Source organism: Gorilla gorilla, chromosome 6, assembly GCF_029281585.2.
Source record: "Gorilla gorilla gorilla isolate KB3781 chromosome 6, NHGRI_mGorGor1-v2.1_pri, whole genome shotgun sequence".
NCBI classification, from domain to species: Eukaryota; Metazoa; Chordata; class Mammalia; order Primates; family Hominidae; genus Gorilla; species Gorilla gorilla.
The window spans coordinates 116,658,074-116,684,170 of NC_073230.2; the positions used below are offsets into that span (position 1 = coordinate 116,658,074).

General features: G+C 38.8%; 1 protein-coding gene across 1 annotated transcript in view; it reads left to right on the top strand.

Moving 5' to 3' along the window:
* The window catches only part of SLC26A4 (solute carrier family 26 member 4), a 58,147-nt gene extending 35,189 nt beyond the window's left edge, over positions 1-22,958 (top strand). Inside the window, exons 13-21 of the mRNA XM_055392628.2 lie at positions 745-851; positions 2,854-2,923; positions 4,889-4,981; positions 5,957-6,052; positions 6,682-6,912; positions 9,185-9,239; positions 14,915-15,060; positions 17,402-17,485; positions 20,299-22,958. Coding sequence (XP_055248603.1) covers positions 745-851; positions 2,854-2,923; positions 4,889-4,981; positions 5,957-6,052; positions 6,682-6,912; positions 9,185-9,239; positions 14,915-15,060; positions 17,402-17,485; positions 20,299-20,322 — 906 coding nt within the window. The 3' untranslated portion in view covers positions 20,323-22,958. The remainder of the gene's footprint in view (positions 1-744; positions 852-2,853; positions 2,924-4,888; positions 4,982-5,956; positions 6,053-6,681; positions 6,913-9,184; positions 9,240-14,914; positions 15,061-17,401; positions 17,486-20,298) is intronic.
* The last annotated feature ends 3,139 nt before the right edge of the window (positions 22,959-26,097 follow it).

A 26,097-nucleotide genomic window follows, 5' to 3' on the forward strand; every position in this document is an offset into this window, starting at 1 on the left:
TTCCTACATATTGATATGGAAAATTTTCCAAGACAAATCGTTAAGTGAAAAAGAGACCAGAATAGAAATGCTGGGGAAAAGCACAGACACAGGCAGAAATAAAAGCGGATACAAGGAGGGAGGGAAGTTGGGAATGGGTGGAGAAGGGGGAGGGTTGTGAGCAAGAGTTTTCCCCTTTCTAATGATAATTCCCTTATGAACCATGCAAATATATTAGCTATTCAAAAATTTAGAAATAAATAAAATGGGACAGTTGGTCTTAATTGAGAAGCCCAGTTTCTACAGCTACTTAAATATAAAATGAATGAAGTCACAATATTTTTAAAAAGCTGTGGTTTGGCCAGGCACAGTGGCTCAGGCCTGTAATCCCAGTACTTTGGGAGGCAGGAGGATCACTTGAGCTCAGGAATTTGAGACCAGCCTGCGTAACACAGTGAGACCTTGTCTCTACTACAAATAAAAGATTAAAAATTAGCCGGGTTTGGTGGTATGTACTTGTGGGTAGCCCCAGCTACTTGGGAGGCTGAGGCGGGAGGATCACTTGAGTCCAGAAGATGGAGGCTGCAGTGAGCTATCATGGTGCCACTGCACTCCAGCCTGGGCAACAGAGTGTGACCCTGTCTCAAAAGAAAAAAAAAACTGTAATTTGTTTGTGGATCATTGATCTTATTTTTATAGGTAGTTATCACATGATGGTACCTGATACATTAATATAATTCTTTTCATTTCTATTTTTTTCTCTAGGTTATCTGGGTGTTTACGTGTATAGTGTCCATCATTCTGGGGCTGGATCTCGGTTTACTAGCTGGCCTTATATTTGGACTATTGACTGTGGTCCTGAGAGTTCAGTTGTGAGTAACGTAAAACCCAGATTTCCTATAAACAGAACAACACACTCTGAGCTTCCTTATACCATTTTGATAAATATAGTGAAACCACTTTCTTTCGTTATAGTTACTGTATATCGAGTGCTTCTATGCATTAAGCAGACAGTGTTTTACAGACATACTTAATCTTCAAAAATAGCCTATGAATAGGTTTGATTAGTCTCATTCTACAGGTGAGAAAAGAGAAATTCAGAAAGGCTAAGAAGCATCCCTAAGATCACACAGCTAGTACATGGCAGAGCTAAGATTTGAACCTATGTACCTACTCATGTCCTCTACTGCTGTGCTCTCCTTTTAGTTGTGGTAAGACTAAAAAGTACATAGTTTAGTCAAAGGCTGAAGTTGCTTTGTAGTTTCTTCTTTAAATGAGATGAGGAATGTAAGGCGCTCGGCCCCAGGCTTGGGAGAAGACAACTGTTACATATTATAGTTCATTTTCTTTTTTAAAGCTAGTAACCAAAAGTTACATAACCCAGAACAGGAGGACTTTAAAATAGCTGATGACAGCCAAAATTCATTCAAATCTGTCATATAACCAATAAGGCATATAACCAATAAACCACACAATTATGTGAAGGAAACAATTAGCTCATATGCAGAGTGAAGGCAGCAAAGACATGATTTAAATAATGGAAAACAGCCTGTGAGGGAAGGTGAGGAACCTGAAGGTGGTTTTTTGGTTGGTTTTGTTTTGATTCTAGAGACGCCTTAGTTAAGTGCCCTCCTGGGCCTAGAGGGGAACAGAGTCTTTCTCTCCCTCCTCAATGTGTCCATCGTCTTTCCAGACTTCTGGCCCCTGCTCTGCCTGTGCTTGGGCCGTGAAAGAAGAAGACACCTGGAAAAACATCAAGATAGATGTCTTCAGCTTAGCATCAGCTCACCTCTCCTGTCCCACCAGCCAGTTCTCCTTCCTGCCCTCCTTCCCTACCTTGGCATATTGGTGCCTACCCAAAAGGCTTGTGTTTTCTACCTCAGCATCCTAAATGATTGCCCAAGGGCCTGAGAAGGTTTGCAGGCTCCCAAAGTTCTCAATTTGCTTCTAGGACACGTCTCAGAAACGCTCCTTAGAAGATGCTGTCTCTCATGCTGTATATGCCTCAGTGTCTATTTTTTCTTGTGTGGATGTGGTTGGAAAAGAAGGGTTTTACAGAGAGAGATTAGCTTATAAATTTTAAGTTAAAAATCAGCATAACCCTGTAAGCCAAGGAATAACTGGTGGCACATTTTAGCTGCTAGTTTGGTATCTAGGCTTTTAGCCAACAAAAAGCAGTATCCTCCACAGTATTTAATTTCCAGTAATTATCATGCTGATCCAGAGAGCACAATGCTGAAAGTACACTAAACAGATACTCTTTCTTCAGGAATTGTATTTAGCATGTCTCTAGTCACACATGAAGAATCACGGAATTTATCTGATTGCATCAGGAACAAGAAATCAATAGTCTGGTTGACAGGAAGGACTTATTTCTGGTCCTCTGGTCTCCTATTTCTATAAAAAATGACTAAGTCACAAAGAAGTGCCCGGCACTGGAAGACCCAGGGGTTAAAGACAGAGGCTCTGCTGCCCTTTACCTCCAGGCCTTTTCTCACTTCTCTTAAGAAGTTTAGTTAACAATAAAAATCAGGATAATACTGATGACCTTTCAGGGTTATGGCAGGGCTTAAATAAGATTTCACATGCGTGAAAGCTCTATGCTTATCCTATAACGTGTTGTGCACGTGCAAGTATGATGCTCATTATTTCTCTCAGCCATCAGAAGAGAGGCACAGTTCTCCCCTCCCCTGCCGATTCCACACAAACACCAGCTGTTCATTTCAGAGTTAGCTACAGGAAAATGTCATCTGCAATAAAGACAGAGTCCAAAACACCAGAATGATGGGCTCTTTAGTAGCTGTTGTTTTTAACTTTTTATTCCAAAATAACGGCTGTTCCAAAAAATCTTGACCTTGATATTTTTTCTTCTAGTCCTTCTTGGAATGGCCTTGGAAGCATCCCTAGCACAGATATCTACAAAAGTACCAAGAATTACAAAAACGTAAGTACCTTTTTGAGACATTTGCTGGACTTGGGTTTGCTAGCCTGAAGTTTCAGCAGCTCCATTTTACGTACAAGGTAGCCAAAGGGAGAAATGCCTATTGGGAAAGTCTGTTAGTCCACAGGGAGTGTCATGAAAACTTCTGATCCAGTGCACCTTCTGACACCCGTGGCTTATATGAATTTTGTCTATGCTAGCTGAATGTCTTTTTTTTTCTTTTTAGATGGAGTCTCACTCTTCACCCAGGCTGGAGTGCAGAGGCAGGATCTCAGCTCACTGCAACCTCTGCCTCCTGGGTTCAAGTGATTCTCTTGTCTCAGCCTCCTGAGTGTCTGGGATTACAGGCAGGTGCCACCACGCCTGGCTAATTTTTGTATTTTTAGTAGAGATGGGGTTGCACCATGTTGCCCAGGCTGGTCTCAAACTCCTGAGCTCAAGTGATTTGCCCGTCTTGGCCTCCCAAAGAGTTGGGATTACAGGCATGAGCCACCGCACCTGGCCAGCTGAATGTCATTTTAACATAAAACTGTTGTAAGAGGAATTTAAAAATAATAGGCAATTTCTAGATGTTCATCCAAAATTTTATTTATCTGGTATATAATTCTTATCTTCTGTAAGATTTTCTTTATTCAGTTCTAACAAGAGATTATCAAGTTCTCTATGACCAAGACCTTATTATTTGACACTTTGCTTTATCCTTGGTATTAGAAGAAATAAAATATGACACAGGAAATAAAAAACAAAGAAATTAAACATCCCATTAATGGACTTGTGTCACTTGCAAATAAAATTGCTTAGTGGTGACTAGGGGAAACAAAGATAAAAAAGCAGAGAAAGTAAATTAAGAAAATACAAATTTAGCAAATAATAATAATAATAATGTCAACCCTAGGAAGTTGTAGTCTAATTTTACCTTAACATTAAAAAAATTTGGACATTGAAACTGGGATTTCAGTAGCTGCTACTTAATTTATTTCCGTGATCTTTCTGTTATGTTGAGCCAAGTGTCATTAAGAGCTAAAATGATTTAGAGATTTTTTTGGCTTTGGGGCAGGGAGCTCTAAGCTGAGTTAGGGAATTCTGACTTCTAGGCTCCATCTTGGTGAGACTTTGCCCAAGTCATTCAGCCTGTTAGGACCTCAGTTTTCTCATCTGAAGCAGCCAGACTAAAATTGCTGATTCCTGAAGACTAGAAAAGTCTATGATTCTGTGATTCCTGGGTTCTATTTTGGGTGTGGCCATTGTATGTCAGGGTGAGAACAGATGATATCATAGGCCTCAGTTCTGCAAATCCCACTGATTTTGCTTTTTTTCTTTGCTACTTTTAAAGAATGTTAGCAAAATCAGGAAGGTCAGTGGTATGAACTTCAGGCAAATCATGGCACTGTTCTAAGCCTCAGTTTCTTTTCTGGAAATCAGAGGGTTGAATAAATTGCTTTCTAAGGCCCTTTCTAACTTTGACCTTCTATGAGACTGTAGAGGTCCAAGAGTTTTTGTAACCTGTTGCCGCCCTATTCAAGAAAAGTTGTAGAGGCCGGGTACAGTGGTTCACACCTGTAATCCCAGCACTTTGGGAGGCTGAGGCGGGTGAGTCACTTGAGGTCAGGAGTTTGAGACCAACCTGGCCAATGTGGTGAAACTCTGTCCCTACTAAAAATGGAAAAATTAGCTGGGTGTGGTGGCAGCACCTGTAATCCCAACTACTTGGGAGGCTGAGGCAGGAGAATCCCTTGAACCCAGGACGTGGAGGTTGCCGTGAGCCGACATTGTGCCACTGTACTCCAGCCTGGGCAACAGAGTGAAACTCCATCTCAAAAAAAAAAAAAGAAAAGAAAGAAAAGTTGAGTGCTGCTACCCAGCTCCTCTGAGCAACTGTGACTTGACTCCTTGCTAAGTAGCCAGAAATGTAATTAAATATTTGAGGCTTGAAATTATTTAACCCCAGACAATTTCTTTTAATGCCAGATTGAAGAACCTCAAGGAGTGAAGATTCTTAGATTTTCCAGTCCTATTTTCTATGGCAATGTTGATGGTTTTAAAAAATGTATCAAGTCAACAGTAAGTATTTTATCCCTGGAAATTTGTTTTCTAACCTCTTTTGAGTCTTCATTCATTCTACAAGTATTTATTGGGCTCTAATCAGGAATAGGACCTAGACCCTCTTCCCTTTGTGTAGGGCAATGAGAATTAAAATATAACATCCTTGCCTTCAAATAATTTAAAGTCTATTTGGGGATTAAAAAAACACATATGTTAAAACCCAGGTAGCAATAACTATGCCAGACAAAAACATTAGAGATGTTTCTAGGCAGAATTTGAGTAAGTTTCAAATAAGTAGTATAGACAGTTGAGAGTTCATAGAAGGAAGAGATCCAGGTTAGTTGGACTAACAGGCTTTGTGCGGCAGTTGGCTGAAGGAAAGAAATCATGTCAAGTGTTTGAGAACTATGTGAGCTGAGAGACAGTGGAAACATGTATTGGAGGTAGGGTTGCCCAGTTGCAGCCAAAAGTAAAATATACTGGTGGAATAAATAAGTAGAAAATTCTGGTACTGAATGCCATGCTATGCTTTGAACTTGGAGTTTGCCTCTAAATCAGTGTTTTTCTAAGTGAGTTCCAGGGCAAACTGATTCAGAGGAATGTTCACAGATTTTGCAATAACAAAAGGGCTCTGTGATACCAAGGGAATTTGGAAAACCCAGACTTAAACTAAAGAGGGTATTTTGGGGTGTGTGTGTGTGTGTGTGTGTGTGTGTGTGTGTGTGTGTGTGTGTGTGTGTGTGTGTGTGTTTCTGTTTTGTCTTTTACTGTCTTGGAGCCTTTAATATGCTACTGTCTTCTCAGAGCTTCTGGGTAGGAGTAGGGTAGCCTGGGAGTAGACAGAGATCTACTCCATCAGACCTTACAATTTCTTTTTTGGCAGGATAGCTCAAGGAATTATACCCTTTGAGAAACAGCCTTTCCAGATAACATTTGCCATTAATAAGCTTTAGGTGCCAGGCATTTTAAGTAACTTGACATTTATTTCCAAAGGTTGGATTTGATGCCATTAGAGTATATAATAAGAGGCTGAAAGCACTGAGGAAAATACAGAAACTAATAAAAAGTGGACAATTAAGAGCAACAAAGGTGAGATGACATCTTTCTTTTCCCCCTTAAATTATTTCCTTTCCCTGATGAGAGCAGTTAGAGGGTCTAAAATTAAATCTATCCTCTTTACTATCCAGATGTGAATGAACAAATGACATGTACGTATCAAAGAACAACTGAGCTATTGTTATAGGCAAGAGGGAGTGGAAGGGAATGAAATAAAATCAGCGGCGCTGCCTGGAAACACAGGATGTGATTTTTTTCCCCACCATGAACAGTGTCTGCATTATTTTCTATACTTTATTTTTACTGAAAGGAACAAAATAAGTGCAAATTCAATGCGAGAAAACTACCCACCATAGAAGGCAGTCTAAGTCCATAAACTTTTGGAGCTATTAACTTTTACTCAGACTCTCTGGCCAGTGTATTTCTTGGCAAAGTTCCACAATCTTCCAGAAAACAAAAGTTTCCTGGCTCCTCTGTTCTCCCAGTTTTCTTCCTAGACAACATCAAAGTTTGGGCTGAGGTGAAACCCATCCTTAAAAATTCATCTCCTTGATGTCTTGCTTACCAAGGAACAGTGTGTAGGTCTTTTGGATAATTTGATATGAATGGTTGAAAGATTTCAAATCTTTGACAATGAAGTTGACAGTGTTTTCTTCATTTAGAATGGCATCATAAGTGATGCTGGTTCAACAAATAATGCTTTTGAGCCTGATGAGGATATTGAAGATCCGGAGGAACTTGATATCCCAACCAAGGAAATAGAGATTCAAGTGGATTGGAACTCTGAGCTTCCAGTCAAAGTGAACGTTCCCAAAGTGCCAATCCATAGCCTTGTGCTTGACTGTGGAGCTATATCTTTCCTGGACGTTGTTGGAGTGAGGTCACTGCGGGTGGTAAGGTTCTGGTTTTCTGAATTATACATTTGGAGCTTTGGCAATAGTAAAATGATGTGGGTTGTCCAGTATTGCAACAGGGCAAATACATGGGCTTTGTAATTTTTCTAGGTGAATGCTTTTGTAAAAAAGTGTAATATTTTAAAGCAAAGGCTCTGGAGCCAGACTACCTGGGGGAGATACTGGCTTCACCACTTACTAGCAGTACGACCCTGGGCAAGTTGCTTAATCTGTCTATATCTCAGTTTCTTCATCTGTAATATGGAGGTAATGATGGTATCTACCTTCACAGGTTGTTACAAGGATTAAATAAGCTAATAGATATAAGGTGTTTAGAAGAGTGTCTGGTTCAGGCTGGGCATGGTGGCTCACGCCTGTAATCCCAGCACTTCGGGAGGCTGAGGCAGGTGGATCATGAGGTCAGGAGTTCAAGACCAGCCTGGCCAATATGGTGAAACCCCGTCTCTACCAAAAATACAAAAATTAGCTGGGCGTGGTGGCGCACACCTGTAGTCCCAGCTCCTAGGAGGCTGTGGCAGGGGAATCGCTTGAACCCGGGAGGTGGAGGTTGCAGCTGAGATTGTGCCACTGTACTCCAGCCTGGGTGACAGAGTGAGACTTCATCTCAAAAAAAAAAAAAAAAAGAATATCTGGTTCAAAGATACTCCCCAGCAAATTAATTCATATTTATTATGTTTTATCTTTCTGAGAATGTATAACACGTGGTATATGAAAAGAAAAAAATGGGCAAAAGTTTATTAAGTATTACATTTCTATTTGTTATGTTAACAGCAACAGGATAAGGAATACCAGGTGTATGTTAGGACTGGAAAAGCCAGGCATTATTAAGAGGTTAGAGTAGGAAGCAGGTCAGACATCTGGAAAGTCAAAGCAAGAGTTGAGGAGTATGCAGGATAGAAACATTAATGATATCAGAAACCAGTTATGCAAGCTGAAGTTCATTAATTCTGTCAACAAATAGATGTGAAATGCCTAATGTGTACTAAGCACTCTGCCAGGCACAAGAGACTAGTGATGAAGTAGACACAGTTTCTACCTACATGGGACTTAGCAGTCTGGAGGAGAAGGCAAACATTAAGTCATCTTATAAATAACAACTGTATTAAATGCTCCAGAGAAGATGAATAGGACATCACCTGAAGCATCAAGTTTAGTGAAGCTTCAGGTAGGTATCAAAAGGGTCAGGCAGAAAAGTAAGCAGGTCAAGACACCAACAATCAGATGTAATAATATAAAGCTGACTCCTAACTGAGGTTCCACTTAGCTAAGGCTTCTTTGCTACCTCTCTAAGGCGAGGAAATGATTCCAGGATGTGGGTACAAGGTAGGTAGGGTAGAGAAGTGATTGTGCTTGGCAAAAGAGTATGAGAATATGCTGACAGGTTCTGTTCTAGTTCTCTTAGCAGATTTTGTTATTAGCTCATTTGAAAACACTCTTGTTCTTTGTTGTACATTTCACTCTAAGCATTGGCTGAGATCCATTGTAGACTATATTGGCCAGAGAGTTCAATGAATTACTTTTGGGGACAGTCTTAACATATTTAATGCCAGAATATTTCCCACACAACGAATATTTACTTTCAAATATTATAATGACAGTTATGATAGCTAAAGAAGACTCCAAACTTTATACTTGAACAGAGGTCTTGATTTGTTTTCCTCCATAATTCTCAAATTCTCTTTTATTATTGACCATGGGTCTTGTGTCTTGACTTTTCAAAATTAAATGTTTATTTTGACGTAATTGTATATTCACATGTAGTTATAAGGAATAATATTTAGATCCTATATACCCCTTACCCAGTTTCTCCCAACGAGTAACATCTTGTAAAACTGTAGCATAAAATCACAGTAGGACACTGACATTCACAATAGAGGCCTTGACTTTTAGGTCAATAGTAACATTTTGAACCTGATGAGCATAGCCACACCCATATCTCTTCTCCAATCAGCAGGGCCTATATTAAGAAGCCTCCTGTACTCTCTTCTTTCCACAAATGCTTATTTAGCACCTCCACGCTATCAAGTGCTGTGCTATTGAGCGCTGGATGTTGCCATCTCTTGAGATATAATCCTAATTATACCATTACTGTAGGTTGAAAACCTCCATGGTTTTGCAATAATAACCTTTCCTTAAAGTCCTGATTAACCATGAAAGTAATAATGTTTCTCCTGAGCAAGTAACTGAATGCTACTGAATTATGGGCAGATAAGGTTATTAATTGTTACAAACTCTCCTTTTTTATTTTTAGATTGTCAAAGAATTCCAAAGAATTGATGTGAATGTGTATTTTGCATCACTTCAAGGTAAATACATATATCTACATATCTACCTGTAAGACTTTCCCGTAAGCCCTTTCTCCTACCTGGGACTGTGGGCACATTATGTCTGAAGGCCTTTTTTTTTTTCTTTTAAAGATCTCAATTGTCATTATTTGCAGTTCTAGAATCTGGCACTGCTTCATTCCATAAAACAGAATAAGTGTTCCAAGGAACTAAGTGGGAGTTCGGTATTATAGACAGAAAAGGCCAAAGACAGCAAAAGCAAGCAACAAAGAGTATATTAGTCCATTCAAAGTTACTTTCTTGTAAGTCAGAGACAGTGAGACAGAACAATAGGAAAATAATGGATTAGTTAATATGAGGTCATGTCAGGATACTTTTTTGTATGAGGATTATTGCAGAGGAAGCTTTATTATTATGCTAACTGGAAATTTAAACTGTCCTGTTTTAGGAAATTTGCTATTATCTCTCTCTCCTGATTTCTTCAAGTATCAGATAACAATTTAGTTTAGGTTTGATAACTTGAAACTTTAGCATGAGTGACTCCATTTTGATTTTTAGTCTTGTCTGTTGTGGTCTAGTGCAGGAGCTTAGTCTAAAACAATGGTCTTTCATTTTTATTTTTTATTTTACTATGTGCCTGTGCCTTGCATGACCCCAGGATGGGCACAGCTGCTTGGCCCTTGAGCCACCGAAGGCTGCTCTACTCCTTCGTTCTGGCTACTAAAAGCTGCAAAGCTCTGGGAGGGCAAAGCTCAAGAGGACTAAAACAATGGCCTTTACCATTTTTATTTGATGATTTTCCCCGTTTTGATCAGGCTCTCACCTAGGTAAGAGTGAACAAAATGTAGGAGATCAGCGCTACTCTGTTACCATCATTTTGGGTTTCTGGTCTCAGGAGGTCATGTGTAGCTTATGGTGCCCTCCTCATTATCATGTATTTCTCTGAGTTTTTGTTGTTTCAGAGAGAGACCATTCAATGTCTGACAGGTGGCTTTTTGGAAACCTTTAAAACTTTGAGAGGGTATAATGTACCAGGAAGACTGCTATTATGACTATCAGGAAGATAATACCAAGGGTTTATAGTATGCTCCTTAGCCAGGATTCCCATGAACCAAACCAACTAAAATTGAATAGCCTGACAAGGAGACTACCTGTTTTAACCAAGAAGTCTTCTCTGTAGTACCTGATGTATTTATATATGTGCAACAAGAAGTGTCACCCAACTGCACAGATGCTTCCTTGTTGAGTTAGCAGGTAATCTAGCATTCCATGACTGGTTTAAATTAAAGCAGAAAGTGTAAGTTACCCAAAGAAGCTACTCATTGTGAAATTTTAACTACAGCACTATCCTGCCCTGTGAAAGAGGTAGGCACAAGTAAGGGAAAATTAAAAGGGATAAGAATCTTATGATAGGGAGTCTTGTTCTGACAGTCTTGGAGCTGTCTACAGCATGAAGTTGACAACTTCTTGTTTTTGTTTGTAGTTTTATTGTCTCTAGTTGTGGCATCCAGCATTCTGGCGAACTCTCTATGTGGCCCACAGTTTAAGCATGAGATTCATCTCTTGAAATTTACACTGAGTTGCTCAGCTTCAGCTTACAGAGCTTCAGGAACTGAGTAGTTCTTGGTCTTCATTGGAGTGTTGTAGTCAGATATTAGTGAAAGCTAAAAGAATTAAGAATCCAGCTCAGTCTATAGGTAGATAATAAAAACTCATAAATATTGAACAGGGCTACAGTCTAAGAACAGTTTTACTATGCTTTTCTTTTGAACCATATGTTTTTCTTTCTGTAGTCACCTCCATTTCTATCAAAGACGATCATGGTAGACCAATTTGTTTACAAAATAAGTTTAGTCTCAAACTTGGCCTGATTGATTATTTACACAGTACAGCAAGAATAACTACATAGGTGACTCCTTTCAAATTTGCTTTGCCAAGCCAGGCGAGGTGTTGCGTGCCTGTAATCCCAGCTACTTGGGAGGCTGAGGTGAGAGGATTGCTTGAGCCCAGGAATTCAAGGCTGCAGTGCACTATGATTGTGCCTGTGAATAGCCACTGCACTATAGCCTGGACAACGCAGTGAGACCATGTCTCCAAAAAATAATTGCTTTGCTAGAAATTTTGACAAGGAATCTCAGATTGGACTTTTTAAAACGTCTTGATGCTATGAAGTCAAACCAAGGCAGACATTAGACTTTGCCTGATGTATCTAATATCTTGAAGTTACTGGGCCTCCCAGGAAGGAATGACTTTTTATTCACTCACTGTAAGGCTAGCAGCCCTTGAAGCCAGGAATTCTGTGCACATTTTCAAATATGATATTCTATTCAAAGCCTTGATAATATAACCAATGTTTTCCAATTGTATTCTATTTAAAAGAACAGATGCTTATTGAACTTTCATGTAAATAATCATATTGCCATAAAAATAAGAATACTCACGAAGAGTTTCCAAATTCTGGAAGGATCAGGTAGAGAGGAAAAGCAAATGTTTCAATTTTTGTTTATGAAAGTATGCTTAACAAGGATGGGTGCGGTGGCTCACATCTGTAATCCCAGCACTTTGGGAGGCCAAGGCGGACAATTGCTTTGAGCTCAGAGTTTGAGACCAGCCTGGCAACATGGCAAAACGCTGTTACTACAAAAAATACAAAAAATTAGCTGGGCATGGAGGCCGAGGCTGAGAATCACTTGAGCTGGGGAAGTGGAGGTAGCAGTGAGCCCAGATGGTGCCACTGCACTCCAACCTGGGTGACAGAGTGAGACCCTGTCTCAAAAAATAAAAAAAAATTATGCTTAACCAAGTGGCTGTAAACTGCAGATAGCTTTAAAGAAAAATTTTCTTTAGATCTGGAAAACAAATATTAAAAGAACCAGCAATGTTTCAAATAAAAAAGCCATAAAACCTGTAATTCTTCTCCATCAGTTCATTCAGTCTCATGTAATTAATTCTTGCTCTGTTTGATCTTGGCTGGCAGTTTAATTCCATCGAATGGTATGAATTCAAAGTTATTAGAAACCTGTATTTGTCAGAGTTCTTTTCATTCTTCCCATATAACTCTTTGAAGTCACAGCACTTTAGAATTATAATGGCTTACAAAGAGCTTTCAGAAAAAGTATCAGAACAAAACAATTAACTGTGGACAACAAGACTTAAAGTGGCTATATTTAAAGATCTGATGTGAGTTACCCAATTGACAAGGATATTTGGATATTTCTGTGGCACACAACAATTTAAAATAACCAAAATTATGACTGGTAGCATTTATACCAAGACCTATCACATTTCTAGGAATGTTATATAATTTTGGAACATATTAATAACATATCTATAAAAATATAGCACAAAGAAAGTTAAACATCATTTCTTATTTTAACAGTGCTTCCCATATAATTTAACCTATCAGATAAGGCCATTTGGTTTAACATCTCTCTTTTACAGATTCTTTAAGAAATTCCAGGGTCCTCTGGAACATCCCAAAGTTAGTTCAAGGTCAAAAAGACTTAATTTTGATTTTTGAGAAGTTTGTCAAATACCAAAGGTTTAAAACATTTGATCAAAATAGGATCATAGGTCACTATGAAATAAAACCAAAGTGAAAAAAGAGTTCAAAGGCAAAAAGCACAAGAAGAGTTATATTGATGAAACATGAAATCTCTGTTTTCTAGGCCAGTTACCTGGAAGAGAAAATCCTCTCACAATTTTCTATTAAGAGTAAACCAATCCTCTGAGAAAACTCTATTGTTCCAACACATAGGCCCACACTTTAGCCTTCCATCAGTGTACTTTAATATTAATGCTCAATTTTTAGAAAAACTTAAAAATAATTCCCTTCCACTTTTAGCCAACTCAATCACATAAAATTTTTCATGATATTTATCTTCTACAAACCTTCTACAACTTGCTTAAACCTTCATTTTGTCCTATACTTCCTTTTTTAAAATTGGCATTGTACCTTAGGACAAAGATTTACTTTTCTTTTCTCCTTATCATTTTGACCATATAAGTTTCTCTCCTATACAAAAGAAAAAATTACTCTCTTTTCAATTTTCTTTATCTCTTCATACTTGTAAATTTCTTCCCACATCTTTCCTACCTAGTGGTTCCTTCCTGCCTTGTTTTGATTTCCTTCATAAGTCCATATTTAGAAACAACCTTTAAATAACCTCTGATTGCCAAGCTAGAGTTAAGATTTAAATAAATAAATAGGCCGGTCATGGCGGCTCACATCTGTAATCCCAGCACTGTGGGAGGCAAAGGTCAGAGGATCACTTCAGGCCAGGAGTTTGAGACCAGCCTGAGCAACACGGTGAGACCCCATCTCTATTATTATTATTTTTTTAAAACAAAAAGCATAAAAACTGTGAGAACATTTTGAACCCAGAAAGATATTACTTCCAATTTGTGCCACAGAGCTGGTAATGTATGGAAATGTGTGTCTTGACAGTGGGTGGGGGTTGGGTGGATATTGACAATGGGGGGATATTGTTATGAGGAGAGCAAAGCTGGAGATTACTTAGATTCCTTAGAACAGGAGGACTGTCAAGGGTGTGAGTCTCTGTGTGTTTCTTTATGAATGTATGTGTGTAGGAAAGTGCTAAGGCTTAGGTTGAATTCTTTAGCAGCAGAGCCCAAGATGGGGATTCTTGCACAAGCGATTTATTGAGAGTACACCTGAGGAAATTTATGAAGCAGTGAGGGGAGCAGGATAGGGAAGAGGAAGAAGCTGATCAAAGACATGGTTTCTAAAGCCCAGCGTAGATCCCTGATTTCACAGGGAGCTCCACCACAGGAAGAGTACCAGAAGGTTATGCCTCCTTGAGGCAAGGCGACCTGCTTTCTCCCCCAATAATGAGTCAGTCAGTGGCTGCAGGCCAGCCATGTGTGGGGATGAAACCTCCCAGTTGTCTTTATTTACTTATTTATTTGAGACAGGGTCTTGCTCTGTCACCCATGCTGGAGTGCAGTGGTGCAGCTGTGGCTCACTGCAGCCTCAAACTCCTGGGCTCAAGTGATCCTCCCATCTCAGCCTCCTGAGTAGCTGAGACTATAGGTGCACACAACCACACCTGGCTAATTTTTGTATTTTTTTGTAGAGTTGGGGTTTCACCATATTGCCCAGAACTCCTGGGTTCAAAGTGATCTGCCCTCCTCGGACTCTCAAAGTGCTGGAATTACAGACCCAGTCCTCTTTAGATGAAACAGCTCCCAACGGGCAAGGGAAAGTCTCCAGAGAAGGGCACAGCTGTGAAACATTAGCAGCCTGGCCCACAGCAGCAGGAGGATGGATACACTGGCTTAGCCAAAGGGACGTGATCGTCCACAAGGTTGACTACGACCAGTTATGGGATAACCATTCTATATGCTACTGGAAAAGAAACTGTCATTTCAAATCTGGGTCACATTTTGGATAAGAGAAAAATAAATAAATAAAAGGAGGAGCTACAGAAACTTAGTATAGGTTGATGCTTTAAAATTTCTTTTCTTAGCTGGGCATGGTAGGGTGTGCCTGTAGTCCTAGCTAATTGGGAGGGTGAGGTGGGGGGATCACTTGAGCTTGGGACGTGGAGGTTGCAGTGAGCAATGATGCCACTGCACTCCAGCCTGGGCAATAGAATGAGACTCTGTCTCAAAAACAAACAAACAAAAATTTCTTTTCCTAGGAACTAACAAAACATTGTATCTTTCTTTTGAAGATTATGTGATAGAAAAGCTGGAGCAATGCGGGTTCTTTGACGACAACATTAGAAAGGACACATTCTTTTTGACGGTCCATGATGCTATACTCTATCTACAGAACCAGGTGAAATCTCAAGAGGGCCAAGATTCCATTTTAGAAACGGTAAATATTCAACCTTTCTACAGATGTATCTTTTCTAAGCTATCATGATTTCTATAAATGGCAAACATTACACAAGTCTAGTCTAGCTGTTGAATTTTAAGCTATCTGTATAACTTCTTGGAGCCTCAGTTTTTTTCATCAGTAAAATGGAAGTAAAAACATTAACCTTGCTAGGTAGATATGAAGACTAAATAAGATAGTTTATAGGAAATTACCTGGTAGTATCCAGTACTGAATAGTTCTACAATGTGTAGGTTTATTAATAAAAGTGGGCATTAGCTATAATGCCTTTTAAGAATATTGAATCTTGGATCTTTTGTGATCTGGGATTTGTGTACATAAATTCCACTTAAATTCTCAGCAATCTGGAAAACCTTGAATTATAAATGTCTTTAAACAGGATCCACCAGGCCATAAGTGATCTTTGAAAAAGAAATTTAAAAATCAAGCCACAAATAAGCCCAGGGTTAATTTTTCCCTACAAAATAGAATAGGCCCTGATGGGAGGCCTCATGGCACAACAGTAGCGCATCTGGCTCCAGAATAGGCCCTGATTTCCCATGGGTATTATTTTGTTAATTTTTCTGTCAAATACCCAGAAGAGGTGAGCATTCTGGTCTGGTTCATTGGGCTTGGCCTAGTGGTGCTACTTGTGGTACAAGAATCTCATTTCTCATAGTGAATTTAGGAAACTAAAGCAAATACCTATCAAGATATAATAACAATAATGATTCCAGTGGCATCGTGGATATTTTAAATTGCTTCCCACTTTTCTAAAAATAGAATAAGTAGATCCTTATTGTAGATTGGCAGTTGATTGAAGAAAACTAACTTAGGAAATGATATTATATTATTCTTTTTAGGCACTGGTAGTGGAGAGATTGTTCTATTTAATGTTCCTTGGTCAAATACTAGTCCTAACTACCAAGCTGTGGATCTTAAATATAAAAAAGGAAAAAAAAAAAAGAGTAAAGCTACAAATCTAAAGAAAAAAAAACTGCTTATCATTGAAAATTCATAAACCTTTTTCTATCCAACTTAAAATTCTCTAACCCATAGGTGATAAGAAAGTTGGACCATATGAAGTATCCTTTAAGAGACCCACATTAAAAGTAAAATAGAACCAAGGTATCAAGTTCTTTCTCAACATGAAAGCAGTTATTTTATTTGTTTATACCCATTCTTACTAAGATTTTAGGCTATGAATGTCATAAAAACCACTAACCAAGAGTGTATCTACTAGGTTAGACTCAGTCTTGTTTGCAATCAGAGACGTATTGTGAGTGGCTGGGATGGATTTTTTTGGACCTTAAACAAATAGACTAAGCATAACGGAATGCTTGTATTACATACTTACTGGTCCACTAAAAGTGGGTTGGACATTCCTGGTGGCCTGTGAGATCAAGAGGCTTATATTTCTGTGTCTTCTCAGAGTCTAGCACAAAGCTTTATATGTGATAAGTAGGTGAATGATGATAAACTCCTTCAAGAGGGAGTCCCTCTGTATCACAGATATTGTGACTGCAATGACACAACCTTCTTCCTATCCCTTTATTTTACCATCACAGGACTATCTCAGGACACAACTTGTAGTTAGACTTATCCTCTACCTTTCCCATTATGTCATACCATTTGCACAGGGACTTAACCCTCTAATACATTCTCATACTAGCTAAGAGAATTGGGCTATTTGTGAGTTGAAAAGTAGCCAAGTAGCATTTCAAAATGTTATTTTAGCCTGGATATATATTTGGAGTTGCTTTGAAAATGTCCTTTTCCATGCAAAACACAAAGCCAAAATTGTCGTTGGTTTCCTCTGTGTAGAAGATTAAATTACATGCCACCTCTAAAAAGTAGAGCTTTTCCGAATAACCAACTTGGTCCATAGACATTGGTTTCCATCTCCAATAGAATTAATTTCCACCCAATTCCATTTGTGGCTATTTTTTGTCATCAGTGACAAGCTCTTCACTGTGCATTCATTGCACACTCAACGCTGTGCTAAGTGCTCTTAGCTTAGCCATTGAGAGATGCACTATTGACTGCTGAATCATTTAGGCAGAGGGGGTGACTTGTTAAGAGGCATACACTCAAGAGGTTGGGGAAGAGAGCTGAAAAGGAGTTTAGCCAATGGAGAACTATACCAGTTCACCTTTCAATGTGCAAAAAAATGATATACAAAAAATTTTAGTTGGGAAATATAAAAGAACAATACAGCTGAAGAGGATTCTGAAGTATGTAAAGATAGATGAGAAGCACCAGGAAAGCTTCAAATCATTTTCAGTGGAGCATCAGGTGGGTTGATGCTATTCTATTTCTACCCTGTGTTCTCTTTTTCAAGATCGCTCTTATTCAGGATTGTAAAGATACCCTTGAATTAATAGAAACAGAGCTGACGGAAGAAGAACTTGATGTCCAGGATGAGGTATGATCATTTTCTTCTGAAGAAAATATTTGAATTACATTTTGAATAATTAGAGTAATACAAATAGTGAATATATCTGATTAAGAACTGTCAGGGAACATAATTCCCCCAAATGCAGAAAAGATGGCTTCATAGCAGGGAAAAAGAGAAAATAAGAATTCTCCCTTGAAGACATTAAGTACTTGCGGATCTTTTGTCCCAGGCATTTGGGGATGATCAGCAACTGGCAAGAACCAACACACTGCTCCTGATTTGATACCTACACCTCTGCATACTGCTCTTCTAGAGATGTAAGGCCATGGGGTAGGAAAAAAATGAGTAGAGGAAACTTCTAAGCTAGGAACTTTATAAGCCTCAGGAATAGTATGTGAGGAACAGAAACCCTATGACCTTCCTTCATATGACTGATAAAGGCTTTAAAAACACACTCTCCCCACCCTAGACTGATTCTGTGTATTTCAGATGCTCTTGTGACATCAGACTATTCCTAGGAAACTTGTCTGAACTTGTAGCATCTGAGTAAATTTTGCAGCTTTGCCACTGGATAAGAGGTGAACACTGAAGGAAGATCACAGAATTGTAAAAAGTTGGAAGATTTCTTAGAATCAAGTAGTCTAACATTCTAGCCCAGGCAGAAATCCTTCCTACACCATCCTTGATGAATGTTCATTCAGCTTTTATGTGAACATTTCCAGACATTGGCCGCTAGCGGCTTCTCAAGGGAGTTTGTTACATGGTTGGAAGTCTCTAAGTGTTACTTGTGCTTACAGAACTGAATTTGGCCTTTCTGTAGTAACCACCTAGTGAACTGAGATCTGCCTTCCTTAGCAACACAGACCTTCCCACTGAACAGCCCTTCAAATATTTGAGAATAGTTCTCATGTCTCCAGCAGACTCTCTTCCAGTTGAGACTCTTCTAGTTCCTTCTATTCCTTACAAACAAGCAGTCAGTGCTTCTCTGGTCACGATGGGGACACAAAACCCTAAATGCGGCCAGGCCAGCATGGAGATTATTCAACCATGACCTATCTTGATCTCATCAAGATATTCCTATTACTACAGCTTAAAAATGTGTTTCCTTTCATAATAGCAACATCAGAATTTTAGCTTCTATTGAGCAGGGGCCAACTAAAGACTGGGGCATTTTCATACAAGCTATGGTCTAGTAGAGTTCCCTACTTATATTTATTTAATTGAGTTTTGACCCTAATACAGAACTACACCTATTTCTGCTGGATTTCATCTTGTTGGTTCTTGTTTACTGACATAGTTTTGTATTATTATTATTATTATTATTATTATTATTATTATTATTATTTGTGACTGAGTCTTACTCTGTCACCTGGACTGGAGTGCAGTGGTACAATCTCAGCTCACTGCAACCCCTCCCTCCCGGGTTCAAGAGATTCTCACGTGTGCCTCAGCTTCCCAAGTAGTTGGGATTACAGGCGCTCGCCACCACGCCCAGATAATTTTTTTTTTGTATTCTTAGTAGAGACAGGGTTTTGCCATGTTGTCCAGGCTGGTCTTGAACTCCTGACCTCAAGTAATCCACCTGCCTTGCCCTCGCAGATTGCTGGGATTACAGGCATGAGCCACCACATTGGCCAGTTTTGTGTTTTGAATCTATCATCCAGGATATTGTCTACCCCAGTACCCGTTACCTGCTGTCATAATCAAATCTGATAAGCCTGCCTTCTCTGCCTTTTTCTAGGTCTTGAAAAAATGTTGCAAAGAAAACATTCAACCCCCTATAGTGAAATCAGGCAGTAAGGATGACAGGCAGAGATTTCTGTGGAGGAAATACATTGCTAGAGTGAAAATCACAGTACCTGCATCTTGGCCCACCAGCTTAGTGAACCCAGGAAAGTCATTATCGAACTGAGAAGTCCTTTTAGCTCTAGTAGTTTATGACTCTATGGATATAGGGTGCCTTAGTTTGAGTAAAAACTCATACGTCAGCATTAAAACTTAAGACTGCTATATTATAGGATATTTATTGGTTGCCACGTAAAATAATCATTCAGGGAGGGTTTCTATAGATGGTAAAACAATATAGCACAATAGTTTCAAGGGCATGGACTTTAGAACCAGACAGACCTGGGTGCTAGTCCTCATTCTGCTACTTACTGGCTGTGCACCCCAGGGCAAATTACTTATCCTGTCTTCATATTAGTATCTTCATGTAAAGTAGTAATAATACCACAGAGTTGTGAAAATTAAAGGATAAATGTAAAGTAACAAGAGCAGTGCCTTGTACATAGTAAGTGCTCAATAAATAGTAATCATTGCTCTTAAATAAATCCAATTAAAGTGTGATGAATACAGGCCAGGCTCAGTGACTCAAGCCTGTAATCCCAGCACTTTGGGAGGCTGAGGCAGGGGGATCACTTGAGGTCAGGAGTTTGAGACCAGCCTAACATGGTAACCCCCCGACCATCTCTACTAAAAAAAAAAAAAAAAAAAATATTAGCTGGGTGTGGTGGCAGGCACCTGTAATCCCAGCTACTCGGGAGGCTGAGGCAGAATTGCTTGAACCTGGGAGGCAGAGGTTGCAGTGAGCTGAGATCGCGCCACAGCACTCCAGCCTGGGCAACAGCGAGTGAGATTCAGTCTCAAAAAAAAAAAAAGAAAAAAAAAAAGTATAATGAATACGAAATGAAGTTTTTACCCTATTTCTATTGTGATGATATACACCTAAGATGAGTAGCAGTAAGCAATCAATACTATAAAAACATATTTATAAAAAAGATAATGCAGACTTAAGGAGAATTCAGTTGTATCAACAATTTGTTTTCCCCTTGCTTCCACAGGCTATGCGTACACTTGCATCCTGAAAGTGGGCTCGGGAGGTCTCTATGAGCAAGGAATACAAGACAAAACCTCCTCACTGCATTATTTCTTCAGACTCAAAACACTCATTCTTTTTTCTATTAAGCCATTGAAAGAGAAGCACTAAGACTGCTTCTAGGCTCTATTTATAAAATAAACACCTTATCCCTAACATGTGCAAAATGGCGAGAATTATTCAGACGACTTGGCAGCATCCAGGATAAGCTGGTGTTATAATACACTGCTGATCCACATCACAGATTTGCTAATAATGTTCACGTGGGCCCTGGCATATCTCTGTTCAGTTAGAGTGAGTGCTGACCCAACAGCCTCTGTGATCAAGCGAGTCACGAATGATTAATCATAAAGAAAAATCAGTTTTTGACTGACCTGGATATCCATGAGCTGCACTGACCACCATGTAAGGTCACATTTAGTAAATGCTGAAATAAAATGATTAATGCATTTATCAGTAAAAGCCTTTGAAAATAACTTTGGATAATAAGTTGGAGTTTTAAAAATGCAAATTTGCTTAGTATCTAATAATGAAGTGTTATTACATATAGCTGGAATTGAGGATCTCTTTGATCCTGGAAATGGTTTACCTAAAAGCTACAGAACCAGGCCAATATATTTTGAAACACTGATGCAGACAAATGAAATAATAAAGAGATTTTCATGGTTTATAAAAATCTTTTTTTGATATGATAATAATCATGATCACAACTGAGATAAAAAAATATATGACAGATTATTTTGTTTAAAAATGCAGTTTTAATTATCTTAGTCTATAGAAATGATCATTGCATGGAGGCATATATAGGTATGATCTGTGTAAAATCTGACATAAAAACAGTGCTATTCTGAGTGAAAATTTTTTTGATGTGCTTACATAACCATGGTGATTAAAATGAGTTTATATTTTTTCTCAAAAATTTTAGCAGTGTGTAAAGTAAGTAATCTTTAACTGAACTCTGACCACTTAAAAAAAAATCTAAAAATTGAACTACCTATAGTAGTCTGTGTTTAAAGTGAATTTTTAAAGACAAAGCATTCTAAATGAACTCAATATAAAAACATTCATTTGGAATGTACATACTGAAAAATACAGGATTTTTTGACCATAAGTTTTTATATCTTTTCTTTTTATTTATTTTTTTCCTAAGTGCCAACAATTTTCTAGATATTATATACAACACAGGCTTTGATCTTGGGGACTTTTCCCATATATTTCACACTGGAGTGAATGAAGTTGTACTTCATTTCTAGAGAAAAGTTATACCCAGGACCCCAATTGAGAATGTCTTGCTTGATTGAAAACTACATCATCCCTTGGTATACTCCAGGGATTGGTTCCAGGACCCCTGCATTTACCAAAATTTGTACACACTCAAGTCCTGCAGTCACCCCTGCCTAAAGATAGAATGGCTTCTCTGTTTTTCTTCTGAAATACAACCAGAAACAGTGTGTCTATTTCTGAAAGAACAGGATTAATGATCATACAAATGGGTTAATCCTGAGTTCTGGTTGTAAATCTGGTTACAGCATAACTAGGATTATAATGCTGCCTCATTTTCACAGCACTACTTGCTTATATTGACAACAAATCATCTCGCTAAAGAGTGAATGTAGGCCAGGCGCGGTGGCTCACGCCTGTAATCCCAGCACTTTGGGAGGCCGAGGCGGGTGGATCACGAGGTCAGGAGATCGAGACCATCCTGGCTAACATGGTAAAACCCCGTCTCTACTAAAAATAGAAAAAAGAAATTAGCCGAGCGTGGTGGCTGGCGGGCGCCTGTAGTCCCAGCTATTTGGGAGGCTAAGGCAGGAGAATGGCGTGAACCCGGGAGGCGGAGCTTGCAGTGAGCCGAAGTCGTGCCACTGCACTCCAGCCTGGGCAACAGAGCAAGACTCCGTCTCAAAAAAAAAAAAAAAAAGAGTGAATGTAATAGTCTTGCAGAAAATGAATGAATACCTTTGTTCAATAAAGGAAATATGCACTGCTCACTTTTCTGAAGGAAATGCCAAAGTTACGTTTTACAACAAGGCTAGAGTTTGTAAATTCTGGGTTCATTTGTGATGACATAAGTCAGCAAACTGTGGGAATACTGTCTCTTCTATGTATTTTGTGAATAGTAAGCATAATTTTAGTTTTGTATTATCAATGAAAATTTCACTTGAAATTAAAGCTGCCTTTTGTTATATTTTTAACCTATAGGATAAGATTCCAGTATTGTATATGAGTTTTAATAAATTAAAAAATCAAATCATGTACATTTGAAAATATTTGCACACATTTAAAAATAAATGTAAAGTTGTCTTTTAAACTACTCAGATGTGTCCTTTCTGAACAAAACTATTAAATATAATAAAGAATGTGCCAGGAGCAGTGGTACATGCCCTTGTAGTCTCAGCTACTTGGAAGCCTGAGGTGGAAGGGTCCCTTGAGCCCAGGAGTTAGAGTCTCAGCCTGGGCAACACAGCAAGACCCTGTTTCTATAAATAAATAAATAAAATATAATAAAAATACTTCATTCTAAGTTTGTCATTGCTCTTATCAGTCATCATTATGAGGCATTCTTTATAGCACCACTTCTGTTTGTAATTCCTTTTTGTAGATTTATCAGTGCAATAAACAACATTACTCACAAATATCACAGTTAAACCTTGTGATTCTTATCCAAATATTTCCAGTTTATTTTGTGCAATGGTTATTATTATTTTAAGCAAACTTTTCATTCTGGCACAACATATGTAAAAAAGGATACAAATCACAGTGTACTGCTTGAAGAATTTTCACAAAACAAGCACACTAGGGTGGCCTGTGCCCAGATCAACAAGCAGAATGCCACCGGCACCACATAAACTCTTCATGCTCCCTCTTAGTTGGTTGCCCCAAAGGGCAATTACTGTCCTGACTTTTAAAATCTGTTTTTTTTTTGAATTGCATAGAAATGGAATCAAAGATTATTTCTTTTTACCCCCTTTCTTTTGTGTCTGTCCTCTTTCACTCAACATTGTAATCAAGAGATTCATCCATCTTATTCAATATAGCAATCATTCATTCATTCTCCCTGCTGTATAGTATTCATTCCATTGTAGAATTTACCACCACTTATGTATTCATCCTACTGTTTGTGGATATTTGTGTCGTTTCCAGTTTTGGGCTCTCATGAATAGTGCTACTATGAACATTTTTGTGAGGCATCCTTGGACATTCCAGAAATATTTGGTGGGGTGGGGTTCCTCTATCTGGGGCTTAGATCTGTGAGGTGAGAATCAATGAAATTAGGGTTATTTTCCATTTGCATCAGGTTAGGTATCTGAAGAAAGTTTAGTTTCAGTTAGAGTAGCATTTATCATGCAAACAATTTAACAGTGTAACAAAAACCACACAAACTTTAGTTAAATCACATGAAGTTCAGTTCTGTAAGAAAGTCACATAATGACAAATAGCTAGAAAAAGAATGGAAGAGAGAAAAAGTAGAAACAATGAGGGGAGAAGGAAAGGAAGGTCAGAGGGGAAAGTAAGGGAGAAAAAGGTAAGAGAACTACAGGGAAAAAGAATGACAATTAGGGAAGGAAGAGAAATAAGAAAGGGAAAATTAACGGAAGAAAGAAAAGAGGAAGGTAAAATAAAAGGTGGAAGGAAGAGAAAGACTAAGAAGAAGAAAGGAATGGTGGGGTAGAGAATTTCATAATGGGAAAATAAAATCCAAATAGAGGATTGATTTCAATATAATCATATCCTTCAAGAACTCAGAGAAGTGAGCAACACTCCCTCCCCCACATGCCACACCATCTCCTGAATTCTTGGTCCCACTTACCCAGCTCTTTTCATTAATATCAGCTTCTAGTATGCTCTGTAATTCACTTATTACTGTTTCTCTTCCTGCTGCCTCGCTTATACTAGAACATAAGCTCCACCAAGGCAGGGTTCTTTATTTTGTTCCTGGACATATCCCAAGTATTCAGAAGAGTAAAGAGTGTCAGACACACGGTAGAGGTGCAATAAATACTGTCAGATGAATGCATTAAGCTAAAGTCAGTGATGCTGAGTAAGGTTAACATAATTTGGGAATGGCAGTCATTAAGTACATAAGACATTCAGAGTTTCCTGAGCTTGCAGGCCTATTCCAAAGACTTAGTGTGACAGCACACCTGCTTGCCTGTCTGCCTTACCTATTGGTCTCCAGAAAATGGCCTGGGAATTCACTTGTATGTTAACAGAGCTTCAGAGAATTAAAGGCCCTTTAATGTCTATATCCATTTTGAATATGCCAACCAAGTCAGCCCACTTCATCCTTTTCTTCAGCAACATTTTTGGGCGTGAACATTGAGGTGCTGTTTTTGCATAAGGTCTTCTAGTTTCAAGGTGATTCCCAAAGCATTGTTTTAGATCAAGTGCTCCAATACTCTGAGTCCCCTTCCAGCTCCTTTAAAACTTTTTATTTTGAAATAATTATAAATTCACAGGAATTTGCAAAGAAATATATGGCAAGATTCCCATGCACCCCTCACCCAGGCTCCCACAATGTTAACATCTTGCCTAGCTACAGTACAATTTAAAAAAACAACAGGAAATTGGCATTGGTATAAACCATAGACCTTATTCACATTTCACCAGTTATACATGGACGTGTGCGTGTGTGTGTGTGTTGGGGCACTATATGCAATTTTATCCCATGTATAGCTTTGTGTAAACACCACCACAATCAAGAAGCTTAACTATGCCATCAGCACAAGACTCCTTCTGGGGACCCTTTTAAAAATGCACTCCAAGTGCAGATATACCTCTTCTTCTGACACCATTCCCAGACTTATGGCTGAACAAAGACATTCTGAATTAGAGGAATAGCTCTGATATTAGACTTCCTATAGTCAGGGTAAGTTGAACACTGAATATTCTGTTGTAGAATTCATTTGCAATGACTTCTGGTGAGCCTCCAATGAGGACATACTCTTTCTCTGCAATTTCATTTTTGCCCACAGCCACCTCAGCCATGGAGGAGCTCTAGGTGATACTGGGGAGCATGTAAAGGTCACCTTTTAGATGTTAAAGAATTTTACAAGTCCTTGGCCAGCCAGTACTGCAAGCTGCGAGAGACTCTTCACAAGAAAGATCAGGTATGATTCTTGTCAAGGCATTTGCAAACTAGTGGCACTGCCTAACACTTGAGGACGGTTCTTATTTCCGCATGTTGACCAAAGTAGTGAAGCCTACTCTCTCCGGTTGCATTCACTTCCTAGCTCATCGATTTGTAGTAAACCAGCACAGCAAGATCATTTAACCCATTCCTTTGAGCCTATGCCATATACAAAAGAAGGAGTTCTGGACATCTTTCTATTCCCTGACCTGGAAGTATTTGGTTGAGTAAGAGAGGGCTAGACCTTTAGAACACACATATGAGCCCATGACCTGTCTCCAGTAAGTTCCCAGTTAAGTGAGTAAGGGAAGAAGGTGGTAAGAAATGAGGCTGGAAGGTGGCCTGGGCCCAGCTAACGAGAAGCCTTATATACTACATAAAGGAGCCTGGGTTTTATCCTCCAGTGTGGTAAGAGATAAAGACAAATGGCTGGGTTACATTACCTCGCTAATCCAATCAGGTGATCTAGGCATCTAGAAATAAATTCAGAAGGTGAAATTAAAGTGGAGATGAATGAGGCTTTTGTTTTTTGTTTCCAAAGGGAGTAAGAGATGAAAGCAGACATACTAGCTTTTGTGATTTAGAAATAAAAGGCTTGTTCCATGGATGTGATTTTTGTTTTCATAGCCTATC